The 15717-nt window shown below is 51.5% G+C and overlaps 1 protein-coding gene across 1 annotated transcript; it reads left to right on the forward strand.

Moving 5' to 3' along the window:
• The first annotated feature begins 10381 nt into the window (after positions 1-10381).
• On the forward strand, positions 10382-14152 carry LOC150062463 (PRAME family member 12-like). The gene is made up of 4 exons (XM_090333907.1): positions 10382-10449; positions 11382-11678; positions 12244-12834; positions 13331-14152. The coding sequence occupies exons 1-4, from the start codon at positions 10406-10408 to the stop codon at positions 13902-13904; spliced, it is 1506 nt and encodes a 501-aa protein (XP_090190033.1). The 5' UTR covers positions 10382-10405; the 3' UTR covers positions 13905-14152.
• The last annotated feature ends 1565 nt before the right edge of the window (positions 14153-15717 follow it).

Raw genomic sequence — 15717 nt, forward strand, 5'->3', positions numbered from 1 at the left:
TATTCATAATTAAAAAAACATTCTGTGATATTCTGTTAAATAGTAGGGTAAATGAAGTAAGACCTATGTTCAACTAAAATGGTACCAAGGGCAAAAGCTAAGCTCTGTGTGTGTGTGTGTGTGTGTGTGTGTGTGTGTGTGTGTGTGCGCGCGCGTGAGAGAGAGAGAGAGAGAGAGAGAGAGAGAGAGAGAGAGAGAGAGAGAGAGAGAGAGCGAGCACATATGCCAGTACTCTGGGGCTTGAACTCAGGCTCTGAACACTGTCTCTTACTTTTTTTTTTGTTTTAAGGGGTTGTTTCTTTGCTCAAGGCTGGCACTCTACCACTTGAGCCACACCTTAACTTCTAGCTTTTTGATGGCTTACTGTGAGACCAAAGTCTCACAGACTTCCTACCCAGGTTGGCTTTAAACCACAACCTTCAGATCTCAGCCTCCTGAGAAGCTAGGATTGCAGATGTGAACCACCAGCACCAGCTGAAAGCTAAGTTGTTGTGATGGGATCTTGGTAAGCAGGTGAGGAAACCATTGGTTTGCATTAATTGAACTCTGAGCCTAAGTCTAAACTGACAGAGGAAGACCACACTCTGTTGAGGTATGATGGCCTCTTTGCTCAGGATCACTCTTTCCTCTGAAGACAACAGTCAGGGGGGCCAAGAATGAGGCTTGCTTCCTCAGCCAGCACATCTTAGCCATTCTCTATGCTGATGAAGTTTGGGGCTTGCCATCTTCACAACGTCTAGTGAACTCTCCGGAAGGCCAGGTTTCTACTAAGTAGGTCATATTCAACCAATACAATGTTCAAAAATAAAAAAAACAAACCTCTGGGACTTGCACTATGAACAGCCCTCACTGGTGGCCTCCGGGCGTGTGTGTGACATTTCTTTGGAGCACTGGCTATGACAGGCCGTATCTTTGAGGCTGGAGACCCAGCACTGAGTTTCAGAGACAAACATATCATTCGTCCCAGTGGGTTAATGCAACCTGACTGGGGTTTGTGCTGGCTTGGGATGGGGGTGAGACTAGGACCAGGAGCTCAGAAAGCACTGGGGCAATTCTGGGAGAAGGATCCACTCCCCATTTCTTGGCTTATAGTCTATCTTAACTTTCTGTCAGCCATCATTCCCTTCTGTCTTTACTTCTGTAATTATCCAGTGCTTGCTAAGTGCCAGTCCTGCCACGGGCACTGCAGATGTGTTTTAAATAAGAAAGACAAGGTCTCTGCTCTCTCAGGCAGGCCTTGACAATAACAAACACAAATAAGGAAAGAAAATTGTCCTTGCAGGAAGGGGCAAGCTCCAGGACAGAAGTAAGGAGGTGTTGAGACACAGCGTGGATAGAGAGTCTGTTCATCAAGGTTTCCTAGAGGAAAAGAAACAAGAATAATTGGCGATAAACAGACTCAGTGCTATTGGTTCACGCCTATAAACCTAGCTACTCAGAGGCCAAGATCTGAGGATCACGGTTCAAAGCCAGCCCAGGCAGGAAAGTCCATGAGACTCTTATTTCCAATCACCACCAGAAAACCAGAAATGGCACTGCCTCAACGTGGTAAAGTACTAGCCTTGAGTGGAGAAAGCTCAACGACAGCGCCCAGACCCCGAGTTCAAGCCCTACATCCAACAAAAACCAAAGACATTAAACAGACGTTAGTGTGGGGAGCAAGAACGAGTCTTCTGTGCCAGTTAACAGTTGTTTGCTGCCTGGATGTAAAATTCCGGAGAAAGCCAGGCCCGGGTGGCTCACGCCGGTTGTCCTTGCTACTCAGGAGACTGAAATCTGAGGATTGCTTATTCAAAACCAGCCGAAGCAGGAAAGTCGATAAGACTCCTATCTCCAATGAGCAAGTAAAAACAACAGAACTGGAGCTGTAGTTCAAGTGGTAGAGCACCAGCCTTGAGCACCTAAGTTCAAGGCCCACTGCTGGCACAAAAATAAAATAAAAATCCTTTTCTAAAATGGGGAATGTTGGGTGCCTGGAGAGCTAGCCAGAAGCTGTGACTTGATGGGGAGACAAGATGCCTTTGGATCACAACGATTAGCTATGACTGCCGGAGGGGTTCTGTTGTTGTTTTGCCAGTCCTGGGGTTGAAACTCAGGGCCTGAGCACTGTCCCTGAGCGTTTTTTACTCAAGGCTAGTGCTCTACCACTTGAGGCACAGCGCCGCTTCTGGCCTTTTCTGTGTATGTGGTACTGAGGAATCAAATGCAGGGCTTCATGCATGCCAAGCAAGCACTCTACCGCTAGTCCACAATCCCAGCCCCTCAGTGACTGTTATTTTTAACAACAAGACAACGGTTGTGGACACACCTCAAGGGTACTAAGAACGTCCCTCCCATCGCTCATCTTCTCACACATTCTGCTCCGTCTCTGCGGTTATGGTCTATCTCACCGCACTCAACTTGAGCTCCCCAAGGGCTCAGGAACTGCTCTCGTTCCTGACAGGTGAATTGGTGGGCAGGTGGGTGGACTGTGGGCATTTGCGGAGTGGGCAGTGGCTAGGTGGTAGGTGAGTGGAGTGGTGGATGAATGACAAACTCAGATGTGGGAGCCACACTTACTGCACTAGGAACGCGCCAGGACTGCCACCCAAGGACAATAAAGATATGTGTCCTAGAGTTCCCTCTGCCTGCCGTATGTCGTGGGGGGGGAGGTCTGCTGGGTACGGAGGTGACCTGGGGAGACCTCTCGCTGAGAGCCAGGAGAATGAGGCCCTGGGTCAGGCAGCATGGCTGGCACGTCAGCCCTGCCATCCCCACCACGTGGACCTCCATTCGGCGGCTGGGTCTTGAGTGATTTTCATTTATGACTATCTGACCCCTAATTACTTCTGCTAATTACTTGGATATGCTTTCTATGCAGAAAAAAAAAAGCTTAAAATGCAAGGGCATGTGAAGGTAACAGGCTTCATCTGTCCTTGTCACCTGCCTCAAGAGGGAGGAGACTTGGGGGGTTCAGAGGTGGCACTTCCCCCCAGGGCCTTGACTCACCGATTCAGAGCCAAGACTGAGGTCAGTCGGGTTTGATTGGGTTTCCTCGAGGCCCTGACTTGGCTGGTGAATCCCTGGTCTTCTAAAGTGACTGATGGCTTATGGGAGCGGGCAGTATGTTAGAAGGAGCAGAATAGAGGGGAGGAAGAGAGGGGCATCTATACCAGGTGGGATGAACCACTCTTACTATTTGTGGGCCCTCTGTGAGTCCACTTCCAAGGAAAGGCCAGACTGAAGAGCTGTAAGAACTCTGTAAATCACCCTTCCCCAACTGTAATGTATATAATGTATCATATATTATATATCAAATATATAGCATGTATAATATATAACATGTATTATATAATATGATACATTATATAACATATAAATATATACTATATACTACATTATACATACCATAGAATTCATATATGTATAAATATATCATATCATATATAACATGCAAAATATTAATTATTAAACAATGCACAGTATCTTATTTATAATATAATGTGATCTATAATACATGTCATATGTCACATATATAATATATGATATGACATATAGTATATTGTGTTACATTTGTATTTTATATATACAATTATATAATGTTATATATATATATACACACACACACATGCACACACATGCACAGATCTTTAGGTCTCTGAAATAGGACCTGATGAAGAACATGGATGCAAAAGGACCCAAGAGGCCAAAAGCAGGGGCAAATCTAGAATAATCAGCCATCTGATGTGTGTATATGACACTGGAGAAACCAGTGGTCTGGATGTAATGGATGCCAGGCACCATTCCTGGGGTACACTCTTCTAGAGGTACAACCACTGCCATGCCCAGGTCCTGGGGTACATGCTCCTAGAGGTACCACTTCTGTGCCCAGGTCTTGGAGTTCACATCTCTGGAGTTATCACCACTGTTCACCCCACCCAAGTTCTTTCCTCCTGGGACCAGGTGATCTGTGACCTCCTCCCATCGCCTCCTCCCACATCTGCCTGAGCACACAGGGTTGGAGAAACCTCCCGGGACTGGAAGGTGGGAATTAGTGGCAGGAAGTCAGGGAGAGGGGAGGCAGGGAGGGGCACCGGTGCGATGAACCACCCCTGCTCTTTGTGGCCTCCTTCCTCCACTCTTCGGGCTGCCATGACACTAGAACACGCTGCTTGCAATAGGTTCAGCGTCACCATGAGCTGGAGCCTGGGAAACCATCACGAGCAAAGATACACCTTCCCTCAAGTTGAAAATAAAAACAACCTTCTGTGACTCTGCGTGTGTGTCAGTGTGTGTGTGTGTGTGTGTGTGTATGAGCGCACGTGCTACTTCTAGGGCTTGAACTCAGGGCTTGAGCATGTCCCTGAGCTTCTTCTACCCAAAGATAGTGTTCTTCCACTTGTGCAACTTGACTTCCAGCTTTTTAAATAATTTTTCTGCTGATACCAGGCCTTGATCTTATGCCTTTGCACCGTTGCTTAGCCTTTTCCACTCAAGGCTGACACTCTACTACTGCAGCCTCCCCTCCACTTCTGGCTTTTCTCTGCTTAATGAGAACAAAGGGTCATCATGGAATGCCAGCGTGGCCCCTGTGTTTCTGTCCCACTTGGTGTGAGCAGGGGACTGGCAATCATCACCCTTGTCCCTTGACATGAACCCTGAACAGAGGGGTCACTGCCATGTCCAGTGGCTGAAGATAACTGAGCTCCAAAACCTGGCCTGCAACAAACAAGAGTGCATAGTGTCACAAACTGTGATGTATAATCAAGGATGCATGATGGGAACCAGAGAGGTGTTCAGGGGGGCCTTCTTGGAGGAAGTGAGACCTGGGTGGGTGGTGAAAAGGACTCAACCTAGTAAAGAGGGCATAGGGCGGGGAACAGCAGGGAAGAGAGGCTCCCTGCCTGTCCCTACTGGCTACAGAGACAAGGTGAAGGTGGCAAATGACGGCTCTCACGGTGGCCTCTAGCTGGGTGACTTTCCTCTATGTTGCCTGGAGGCAAGTTAATGTCCCTTGCAAAATGTACTGCTGCCCAAGGTGACAGCTCTTTGATTTATCTCTCTCTGACACTCCTTTCCATTCTTGACAAAGCGGGCATCTTCACCAGACCTGGAGTGCCTGGGGGACCAGGGACCAGCCACCCCTACTTGTGCAGATTCGAGGAGACAGAGGGAAGAATTGCTGAGCCACTGAAAGAGTTGGGCTAAAACCACCCATGGATGAGGTGGGGGTGGAGAGGTGCCTGAGGTGTGCTGCTGAATTCCCTTTTTATCACACTCACCAGACTCCAAGCAGCTCCAGAAAATGACAACAAGAAAAATCCCATTTTAAGCCCCTGTAAATAGAACACAACAAAACATCACGAGCTTCCTTCCTGGGAGAGGCCAGAATAGACATGGACCTCCAGGGGTGTGTGAAAGGGGCCAAAGGAAGTTAAAAAACAACAACAATGAAACAACAACAACCAAACTAGCCACACTCATGCCTGTATTACTATGTACTCAGGGGCAGAACCCAGGCCCTGAGTTCAAACACCAGTATCAACACACACACACACACACACACACACACACACACACACACACACGCATGCGCGCGCACAAAATTGAATTATGCTCTGTGAAGGGAGGCTCAGGTTGGGTCTTCAAAATGCCTTTTATTTTTCTATGTCCATCCTGGGGCTTGAACTCAAGGTGTCACACTCTCACTTGGCTGTTCTACAAGGCTGGCACCCTGCTACTTGAGCCACACCTTCACTTCCAGCTTTTTGCTGGTTAATTGGAGAGAAGACTCTCATGGACTTTTCTTGCAAGGGCTGGCTTCAAACTGGAATTCTCAGATCTCAGCTTTCTGAGCAGTTAGGATTACAGGTGTGAGCCACTAGTGTCTAATTTATTTTTAAGCACTGCTTGCTGAACCAGCTCTTTTTCAGGCCTCTCTCCCCTACCTTCCCCCCGCCCCGAAAATAATGGGTGTTAAAACAGTTAAAAAAAAAAAAACTGTGGCAGAAAGGAATTACTCCCTCAAGTCTATTAGGAAGCTTCAGTCATTCTCTCTCCAGAAGTAAGAGAGATTTTGAGTTTTCAAAAAGGCCAAACCCAGGGCTGGGTATGTGGCTTGTGGTAGAAATACTAGCCTAGCATATATGAAGCCCTGGGTTCCCTTCCTCTACTACATAAACAGAAAAAGCCAGAAGTGGCGCTGTGGCTCAAGTGGTAGAGTGCTAACCTTGAGCAAAAGAAGCTCAGGAACAGTGCCCAGGCCTTGAGTTCAAGCCCCAGGACTGGAAAAAAAACAAAACAAAAGCAACAGAAAGGCCAAACCCTCTTTCTGAAACCCTATCAAAGTAGGTCACAAATCTCTCCCAGATTTCCCTGTCAACCAGGAAGCTGGCACCAGGCCCAGCCCATGATGGGTAGTTAATAGAATCTTCCTTACCCTCAAGGCTTTGGGTTGCAAGTGGGTGCTGGAGTGAGAAGTCACACCACAATGATAAGTGGGGGGGAAATGCCATGTGTTGACAGCCAGTTAACTTTCAGACAACCTCTCCCCAGGCCCTCTCATGAATTTGCATGTGTTCAGGGCAGACTGCGTGGCACAGTTTTCTTAAAATATCTTTTGGTTTTGATTTGGTTTCTGAGGTATTGAAGTCTCGTCACAGAGCCTTGTGTTTGGCTAGGTTGGTGTTCCACCACTGCAGCCACGCCTCTACTTCTGGATTTTTGCTGGTTCATTGGAGAGAAGTGTCTCTTAGATTTGTCTAAACCTTTCCAGATAGACCTCTCCTAACTGCCTCCAGTCCAACTGACTCGTACCTATCCTGAGCACACACGTGTATAAGGTGTGTCACTGTAGAAACAGCAATCATAAAATGAAAGGTCTTCAAGTGAGGCCAGACACACCCTCCGTGGCCATCTACTGTCAGAGTGGCCAACGTTGTATTAACATTACCGAAAAGAATAGGAGATTGGATGATGAGCATCTGAAATTGAATCAGGAATGCTAACTTGTCTTAATTTTGGAAAAATCAATGTCATTACATAAGGGAAAGAAGAGTGAACATGACATCATCCTCTCAACTGGTAAAGTATTATCCGAGCATGATGTTTGTAATATTTATGAGGCATGAGCTAAACACATTTGGGGTTGTATGGGGGCAGAAGCAGCTGCTCCCCTTGTGGTGATAGAGAGGGAAGACTGTAGAAAAGCCAGGCATCCCACAATCCTCCTGGAGGGTGAGCAACCAGTGACCTATGACCTCTCCATGGGCCAGGTCACCCAAGAGTCCACCAGCATCCAATAGTCCAGCCTGGGCACCCAGAGCTGACCGTCCTGTCCCATCCTTTAGATGTGTGTCAACACACTCTGATGTGCATCTGAAATACTCTGTGATGCCAGCTACACTGACAGTACCTAGACCAGTAGAAGGCAGAGATGCTTGAGGGCTCCAAGCAACTTTGGCAAAGCAGAAATGAAAATAATGAGGAAACAAGCAGGAGGGTTTTTTTTTGGGGGGGGGTTGTTATTTGTTTTGTTGTTGTTATTTGTTTTTTTCTGGACTGATCCTATGGATCCCAAGGTCTGGAAAAACTTGACAGAAAAGAGTCATCTTTGGTAAAAACGGAAGCAATGAGTTTGTGGGATTTCAGACACTAAGTGATCCCATCTCCAGTCCCCTAAGTCCTGCGTGCAGTGGGGAAGACACAGGGTAGACACAATGGGAAGGCCAGTTCTAGAAGGAAGGCAAAGCTGGAAACTCCAGGGTGAGTGTGTGTGTGTGTGGGGGGGGGTCCGAGAGATCAGGAAGGTTTGTTTGCTCTGGGTTGTGTAGTTTTCCACTGAAGTGGGGGTTCTGCGTTCTCCACTGGGAGCGTGTGACCCACAAGTAAATTCACCCACAGGGCCCTGTTACAGTTGCTAGAACTTCCCTTCATCTGTGGTTTCCAGCCAACAGATGTAAGGCTTTGATTTTGCCTCAAAATGCACTTGTGCCTTCATTCTAAATATTTGTAAAATTCCTTTCTGCTGTAGTTTATTTCATGTCTTTCTTTTTTTTTTCCATGCAGAGGAAACTCGGGCCTTGCGTGTAGGCCAGGAGATAAATGCCCAGACCTTACCACTTTTTCTTTTTGCCAATCTTGGGGCTTGAACTCAGGGCCTGAGCACTGTCCTTGAGCTTTCTCAAGGTTAGAGCTCTCCCACTTGAGCCACAGCACCACTTCTGGCTTTTTCTGTGTATGTGGTGCTGGGGAGTTGAACCCGGGTCTTCCTCCATGCTAGGAATGCACTCTACCAGTAGGCCAACCTCCTGGCCCTGCCTTTACCATTTCTGTTTTATTTTTCTCCTGATGCTGAAGACTAAATCAGAGCCGCGAACTTGCTAGGCCAATGAGCTGCCTCTAACTTGCCCGCCCCGCCCCCTTGCGGGTTCTTAACCAATCATCAGAGCTCCTGAGGAAACTGGACGAAGGCAGCAGCGGTGCTCACTAGGCACTGTGTTGACAATGAACTCCACAGCGTGTGCATGGCCACAGGAGGGGAACGCTGGGAGCCAGCCAGGAGAGGGATGGCGCTGTCCAGAGAGAAATGGACTCCTTACCTGACCTGTCACTGTGGCCCCTGTGCGCACCGCCTTTAAAGTAACCGTGCAAAGTAGATCCACAATGACCGGTGTCCTTTCACTGCGGAGACAGCTCCAGGCGTGAAGAGGGCCCGGCGCCCTGGCTGCAGGATCGCGGCGCAGTCCACCGGCCAGTCTGCAGCCAGATCTCCCTCCGCACACCCAGGACTCACACGGCTGGGTCTGGACTTTATTCCCAGGCCTGCAGGGCCTCCAGCCGGGGTCCCGCCCTGCCCGGCCCCACCTCCCGACACCCGGATTCCACTCGACATGGCGCCGTGGTGGACTCACCACTCGGAAGCTTCTAGAACGGGGCAGGCCGCCCACTCTGGCTGTCTCCTCCCTTCTCCCCGCCCCACCCGCGGGCCTGCCCCCTCCCCTCCCCCTCCCCCTCGCACGCTCGCGGCGCCCCCTGGCGGCGGGGGCGGGCGGGGCCGGCGGCGCGGGCCCGGTGCGCGCATGCGCAGGGGCGCGGGGCAGGCGTGGTCCGGGCGGACTCGAGGCCGGTTCGGAGTCATCCTGTGCGGCTTCTCTTCAATCTTCATCCCCGAGTGGACTGTGGTAGGGGGCTCAGCAGGCCGCGGTTGGTGCGGGGGTGGGGGGGGAGATGGGAAGGTCACGGGTGAGGGTCGGGGCGTGGAGAAAACAGTGGCAGAGGGAGCCACTGCAAGGCAAGGAACCTTCTAGAACGAGGGAGCGAACGTGGCGGCGCGTGGACCGGGCTCCTCCGTGGTGTCCTCGCGTGGCGGGGCCCACCCCGAGCGGAGCGAGGCCCGGGCGGGGGGGGGGGGACACCCCGCCTCCGCGCCGCCGCCCCGACGCCCGGCCCGGCCCCGCCTCCCCGACAGGCTCTGAGCCTCTGGGTGGAAGGGAAGTCCTGCTTCACTCCAGCTGACCACCGGGAGGCCTCCAGGCACGCACCCGGCCGGGACAGCGCCCAGGCCCGAGTTCAAGCCCCGCACCGGCACTGAAAAGAAACCGCAAATGCGGCCCCAGATAACGCCGGGTCCAAAGGACGACGAGTCCTGAGCTCCATCCACGCGCCCGGGCCCCTCGCGCCCGGGCCCCTCGCGCCCGGGTCCCTTGCGCCCCTGCCCCTCGCGCCCGTGTCCCTCGCGCCGGGGCCCCTCGCGCCCGGGCCCCACGCATGGCGGCCGACTTCCACCCCCAGTCCAGCTGAAGAAAGCAAGGCACACAGACAGAGGCGGGGGTCTCCGGGGGGCCTGGACCTGGGCAACCCCAGTGCTCCACGTTGTCAAGTGTGGGGGTGGGGGCGCCTCCGCGTTCCCACCCCACGCACTTCCTGGGCCTCAGCCTGGCTGCCTTCTTCTCGTTGGGTGTCACTCTGAGAGCTGGAGCTCTGGTCCCGGGCTCTGGCCCAGGCTGGCACTCCACCACTGGAGCCACGGCTTTGCTGGTGGATTTTCTTTTGGGGGGACTGGAAATAAGAGTCTCACAGATATCCCTGTGCAGGCTGGCTTCCAACCATCCTCCTCAGATCTCAGCCTCCTGAGTAGCGAAGGTAACAGGCATGAGCCACTGGACCTGACCTGCTGCCTCCCTCTCCTGAAACACCACCTCCACCTTCCTCCTCCACCCAACTCCACCAGCCAAGGCACCCACCCTGCTTTCTTGCACCCTGATGGTTCAGGGTTTATATTCAGTGCTGATAGTTGAACTCAGTACCACATGCTTCTGTCAAACACTGTACCACTTAAGCCACACACCCTGTCTGTTTAGTTTCAGCTTTGTTTTGTTTTTATTTTTCAGATAGAGGCTGACTTTTTTTTTTTTTGGTCTGGGGTATGGAGAGGTTCGGACTGTGGTCCTCCCTTCTGCAATCTTCCAGGTAACTGTTCACAAGTGATCACCTTGCACTTTTCCCAGTTGATTCACAGAGGAATTTTCCTTTTGTTTTGCCTGTGCTGGCCTTGATCTCATGTTCTTCTCATCTCTGCCCTCCCCCTTGGCTGGGACCCACCCCACCCCACTCACCCATATGGTTCTTGATGACCTGTAAGTCCCAGGGCCTGTTGCTGAGACTGGTAGATTTCATCCCACCTAGTATCTGTACCTTCCTGACCAGGTGGCTGTGTGAGGCAGGGCACAAGGGTGGGGAAGATGCAGGGACCTGGCTGTGGTCTGGGAGGAGAGACTATATGAAACAAACATGAATGACCTTAATTTTTCCCAGGCAGGTTAATAGTGAGAAATGAGACTGTACATTGTTGGGACATGAGACATTTGTGATCTCTTGATTTTAGAGTGTTGAATAATGATGGGAATATGTGTGTGTGTACATACATTCTAGTACTGAGGCTTGAACTCAAGAGTCTGGGGTTATCTCTGCTTTTTTACTCAAGGCTAGTCCTCTACCACTTGCACCACACCTCCATGTTCAGCTTTTTTGCTGGTCAATTGGAGATAAAAAGTCTCACAGACTTTTAGATCTGTCTGGCTTGGAACCACAATCCTCAGATCCCAGCTTCCTGACAAGCTGGAATTATAGGTGTGAGCCACTGGTTCCCAGTGGATGGGAAAGTCTTCCCCTGGAAGGGTGGGCATCCTCTGGTGAGTTTTACTTCAGCAGCTGTAGTGGGTCCAGGCTTCAGTAACAGTGCTTAGGAGCGGATGGGTAAACTGAGGCTGTTCCTCTGATGGGAAGCAGTGAGTCTGCTCCTCAGCTGGTTCTTCATTTGGGAAGGACAAGGCAGGGGTGCCTATGCACAGGGGACAGAAAAGCTTCTTCCTGGATGCTGTCCCAGAATCTTTTCCCTGTAGGTCCATCAGGATGGAAGATCAGGCCCCACCCACACTGGTGCAGCTGGCGGCCCGGAGCCTGCTGAGGAACCAGGCCTTGGCCATCTCTGCTCTGGAGGACCTGCCTGTGGAGCTCTTCCCTCCACTCTTCAAGGAGGCCTTTGCCAAGAGATGCACAGAGGCACTGAAGGCCCTGATCCAGGCCTGGCCCTTCCCCTGCCTCCCGCTGGGGGCGCTGATGGAGGCATCAGACTTGGGGGCCTTGCAGATTGCCTTGGATGGGCTGGACAGGCTGCTTGCCCTGACAGATCGGCCCAGGTGAGGTTTATCAGGAGAGCCTTAAGAAAAGACCTTGAAATCCAGGGAAGAGGCAACTGGGGTCTGGGAGAGTGGGATAAATTAGTAGTCCAGATCTTTCTTCTGGCACCAGCCAGGAGGACCAGCACGGCCTGGACCGTGGCTGAGCACCTCTGGGAGCATCTTCTGAGTAGGAGGACTCCTTAGAATAGATGGGGAGGGGAAAAGCCTCAGGCCTGCAACCCCAGCTACTTGAAGCCTGAGATCTGAGGATGGCAGTGTGAAGCCAGCCCAGACAGAAACGTCTGTAAGACTCTTGCCTCCAATAAACTACTCAGAAAAAGCTGGAAGTGGACCTGGGCTCAACTGGCAGAATGCCAGCCTTGAGCACAAAGAGGCTCAGGAACAGAACCCAGGCCTGAGCTCAAGCCCTATGACTGGGGGTGAACAAAAACAAAGGGGGGGAGAGGGAGAAGATATGAGGGAAAGGGAAGGGAAGAAAGGGAAGGTGGGAGGGGGGAAGAAGAGGGGAATTTCAAGCGGAAGGCTGGTCCTTTCTGCATATCTGGGCCTCTGTTTTCCTCAGACGGTGGAAATTGCAGGTGCTGGATTTGAGGAACCTTCACCACAACTTCTGGAAGCTTTGGGCTGGAGGCAGTGCTGATGATAGCCTTGCACAGGCCAAAACTAGGAAGCCTAAGAGTTCAGCAGAGGAGAATGGAGGGGATGTGGGTGTGAAGCCGCTCTTGGAGGTATTAATGGATTTGAACCTCAGCCAGAGAACCCTAGATCCGTTCTTGTCCTACCTCCTCCTGTGGGTGGAGCAGAGAAAGGCCTTAGTGCTGTTGAGCTGTAAGAAGTTCAAGATCATCACACCATATGTACACAGTGCCGAGAAGATCCTGGAAAAGCTGCAGCTGGGCTGTGTGGAGGAAGTGGAAGTGAACTGCAACTGGACCCTGTCCAGCCTGGTTACTTTTGCTCCTTACCTGAGCAGGATGGGAAATCTCCGCAGCCTCCTCCTCTCCCACGTCCACCGGGCTGCCTTTATTACCCCAGAGGAGCAGGAGCGGCTGGTCCTGCAGTTCACCTCTCAGTTTGCCCACCTGGCCTGCCTCCAGGAGCTGTCCATGGACTCTGTGTGCTTCCTGGAGGGCCGCCTGCACCAGGTGCTCAGGTGAGGAGGACACGGGGCTTCCCTGCATGCCTGAGGGAGCCTTTGCTGTCCCAGGAAGTGCAGTGAGCACCTACTGTGTGCTAGTCAGCTGGGCTGTCTCAGGGATCCAGACAACAAAACAAAACATCAGCGATGTCTAGTTCACTTTTCATTCCTGAAGATAGCATATAAAAGCAGAGGGAAATGGAGGTGCGTTTGAGTGGAGGGGCTGACCTGGGGTGCATGCAACTGCAGAGGGTAAGCTGAGGTGCATGTAAGACGATAGGTTTTCCCAGAGTGCATGGCCTGGAAAGGAACGCCATGCCAGGAAGCCAGTTGTGGAAGCTCAGATTCCCCAAGGGTTGCTGTGACTACAGCCAGGCTCCTCACCACACAGCGCCCTGGCTGTGGTCACAACAGCCTGCATCCTGTATACCAAATGGTCCTCTCCTTTGAGGCCGTCCCCCCCCCCCCAGCAGCCCCCAGAGCTCAGACCTAACCATTTGCTCTCTCCTAGGTGCCTGAGGACCCCCTTACAGTCCCTCTCAATAACGGACTCTCGGCTTTCAGAATCAGACTTGGCATGTCTGTCCCAGAGCCCGAGCATCCGTCAGCTAAGTGACCTGAATCTGAGCGGTGTCAGAATGACCCGCTTCAGCCCCGAGCCCCTCCGCGTTCTGCTGGAGAGCGTGGCAGCCACCGTGAAGACCCTGGACCTGGAGGACTGCGGGATCCAGGACGCCCAGCTCACTGCCATCCTGCCTGCCCTGAGCTGCTGCTCCAGCCTCACCACCTTCAACTACCTGAGGAACCCGGTGTCTGTGACCGCCCTGGAGGCCCTGCTGGTCCACACTGTGCACCTGAGCCACTTAAGCCTGGAGATGTATTCTACTCCTCTGGAGGTCTATGGCCCCCAGGGCGCCCTGCACCAGTGGAGACTCAACCAACTTCGTGATAAGCTGATGGCGATGGCGGAGCCGTTAAGACAGTCCAGAACAATATGGTTCAGTACCATTCCCTGTCCTCTCCCTGGCAATCAGGCACAGTTTGAAGCCCAGGCTCACCTGTGCCCTGGCTGTTACCGTTTCTAGATGGGCACAGGCATTGCCACCCTGCTTCTGGGCCATTGAAAGAGAACATAGGTGCATCTTAGCGGGACCCAGAACCTGTGGAGTCAAGGGAGGGGAAAGGACAGGGCTGGCAGCGGGGCAGCCTTTGGATGGGCGGTGTTGACCTGGGGAGTTGAGAACCTTCAGAGATTTGTGTTATATAAAGACGTTCAGAAATAGGAATTTTTAATTTCTAGGTTCATATTTCATGGTTTTAGATTGTTACTTCTATATAGATGGTTGTAAAAAAATAGAAATAAACAGCATCTCAAAGAAAGCCAGCTCATGTATTCTATGTGATTGCGTTCTTAGAGTTTAGATTCACACGTCTCCAGTGACTGATGGTGGTAAAGGGCCTGCGTTGCCTGTTGGATGGGGCTTGTGTTCCAGAACCTCCCAGCATGCAGTGGTGCCACTCTCATCATTCCCTCCCCTGTCTCTTGTCAGGCACACGTTACCCTTGCTTTCTGTTGTATGTGGGTTTCGTTCCCACTCCATGGCGGTTCATCAAGGTGAGCAGTGGAGAGCACAGTCTTGGCAGTCTGGAGTAGAGGGAATTGCAGCGTGAGACACACATGCTGTGGCTGGCAGGCACACACTAGTAGGAGAGGGGACACGCCCCAAGTGGCGCACATTGATACTTCTGGCTCTGCAGGAGGCTGAGATAGATCCAAGGATCACCATTCAAAACCAGCCCAGGCAGGAAGGTCTGTGAGGCTTTTTTTTTTTTTTTGAGTCATGGGGCTCGAACTCTGGCCTGGGCACTGTCCCTGAGCTCCTCAGCTCAGGTCTACTGCCCTCCACCTGGGCCTGGGTGCTGCCCCTGAGCTCTTCAGCTCTAGGTTACCGCCTTGCCCTGCAGCCACAGCCCCACTTCCTGTTTTGGAGTGATTAATTGGAGATGAGTCTCTCAGCTTTACATTGCCCAAGATGGCTTTGAACCTTGATCCTTAGATCTCAGCCTCCTTAGTAGCTAGGATTACAGGTTTGAGCCACCACGCCCGGCTTGTGACACTCTTATTTTCAACTAACTACCAGAAAACTTGAAAGCAGAACTGTGGCTTAAATGGTAGAGTGTTAGCCTTGGGCATAAAAGCTCGAGGACAATGCACAGGCCCTGAGTTTAAGACTCAGGGCCAATGAAAAAAAAACAATAAATGTCCATCAGAAACTAGAGTTGTCATCTGATCTTGGAGAAATCTGGAAAAAAAGCACATCCCAATAGCGTTTTTGTTTTTTATCTGTGGACTTGACCTCAGGGCTTGGGTGTGGTCCCTGAGCCTGTCTGTGCTCAGGGCTAGCACTACTAATGGAGCCACAGTGCTACTTGGGGCTTGTTTGTTTATGTGCTATTGAGGAATGGAACCCAGAGCTTCATGCATGCTAGGCAACCACTGTATCACTAAGCCACCTTCCCAGCCCTTGTTCCTGAGCTTTTTCTCTGCTCAAGGCTAGTACTCTACCAATTGGAGCCACAGCACCACTTCAGGTTTTCACCAGAAAAAAAAAGCTATCTCAGCCTGGCTTTGAGCTTCGATTCTCAAATCTCAGTCTAGTATTACAGGTGTGAGCCACTGACACCTGGCCAATGGCAGTATTTTTTACATTCACGGAAAATTAGGGCCAAGAATGTGGCCTAGTGGTAGAGTGCTTTCCTAGCATACATGAAGCCCTGGGGTCAATTCCCCAGAACCATATACACAGAAAAAGCTGGAAATGGCACTGTGGCTCAATGCTAGCTTTGAGCAAAACGTGTCCAAGGACAGACAATGCCTAGGCCCTGAGTTTCAGCCCC

This window comes from Megascapheus bottae, chromosome 6 (assembly GCF_031878675.1).
Source record: "Megascapheus bottae isolate mThoBot1 chromosome 6, mThoBot2.hap1, whole genome shotgun sequence".
In the NCBI taxonomy this organism is placed as follows: domain Eukaryota; kingdom Metazoa; phylum Chordata; class Mammalia; order Rodentia; family Geomyidae; genus Megascapheus; species Megascapheus bottae.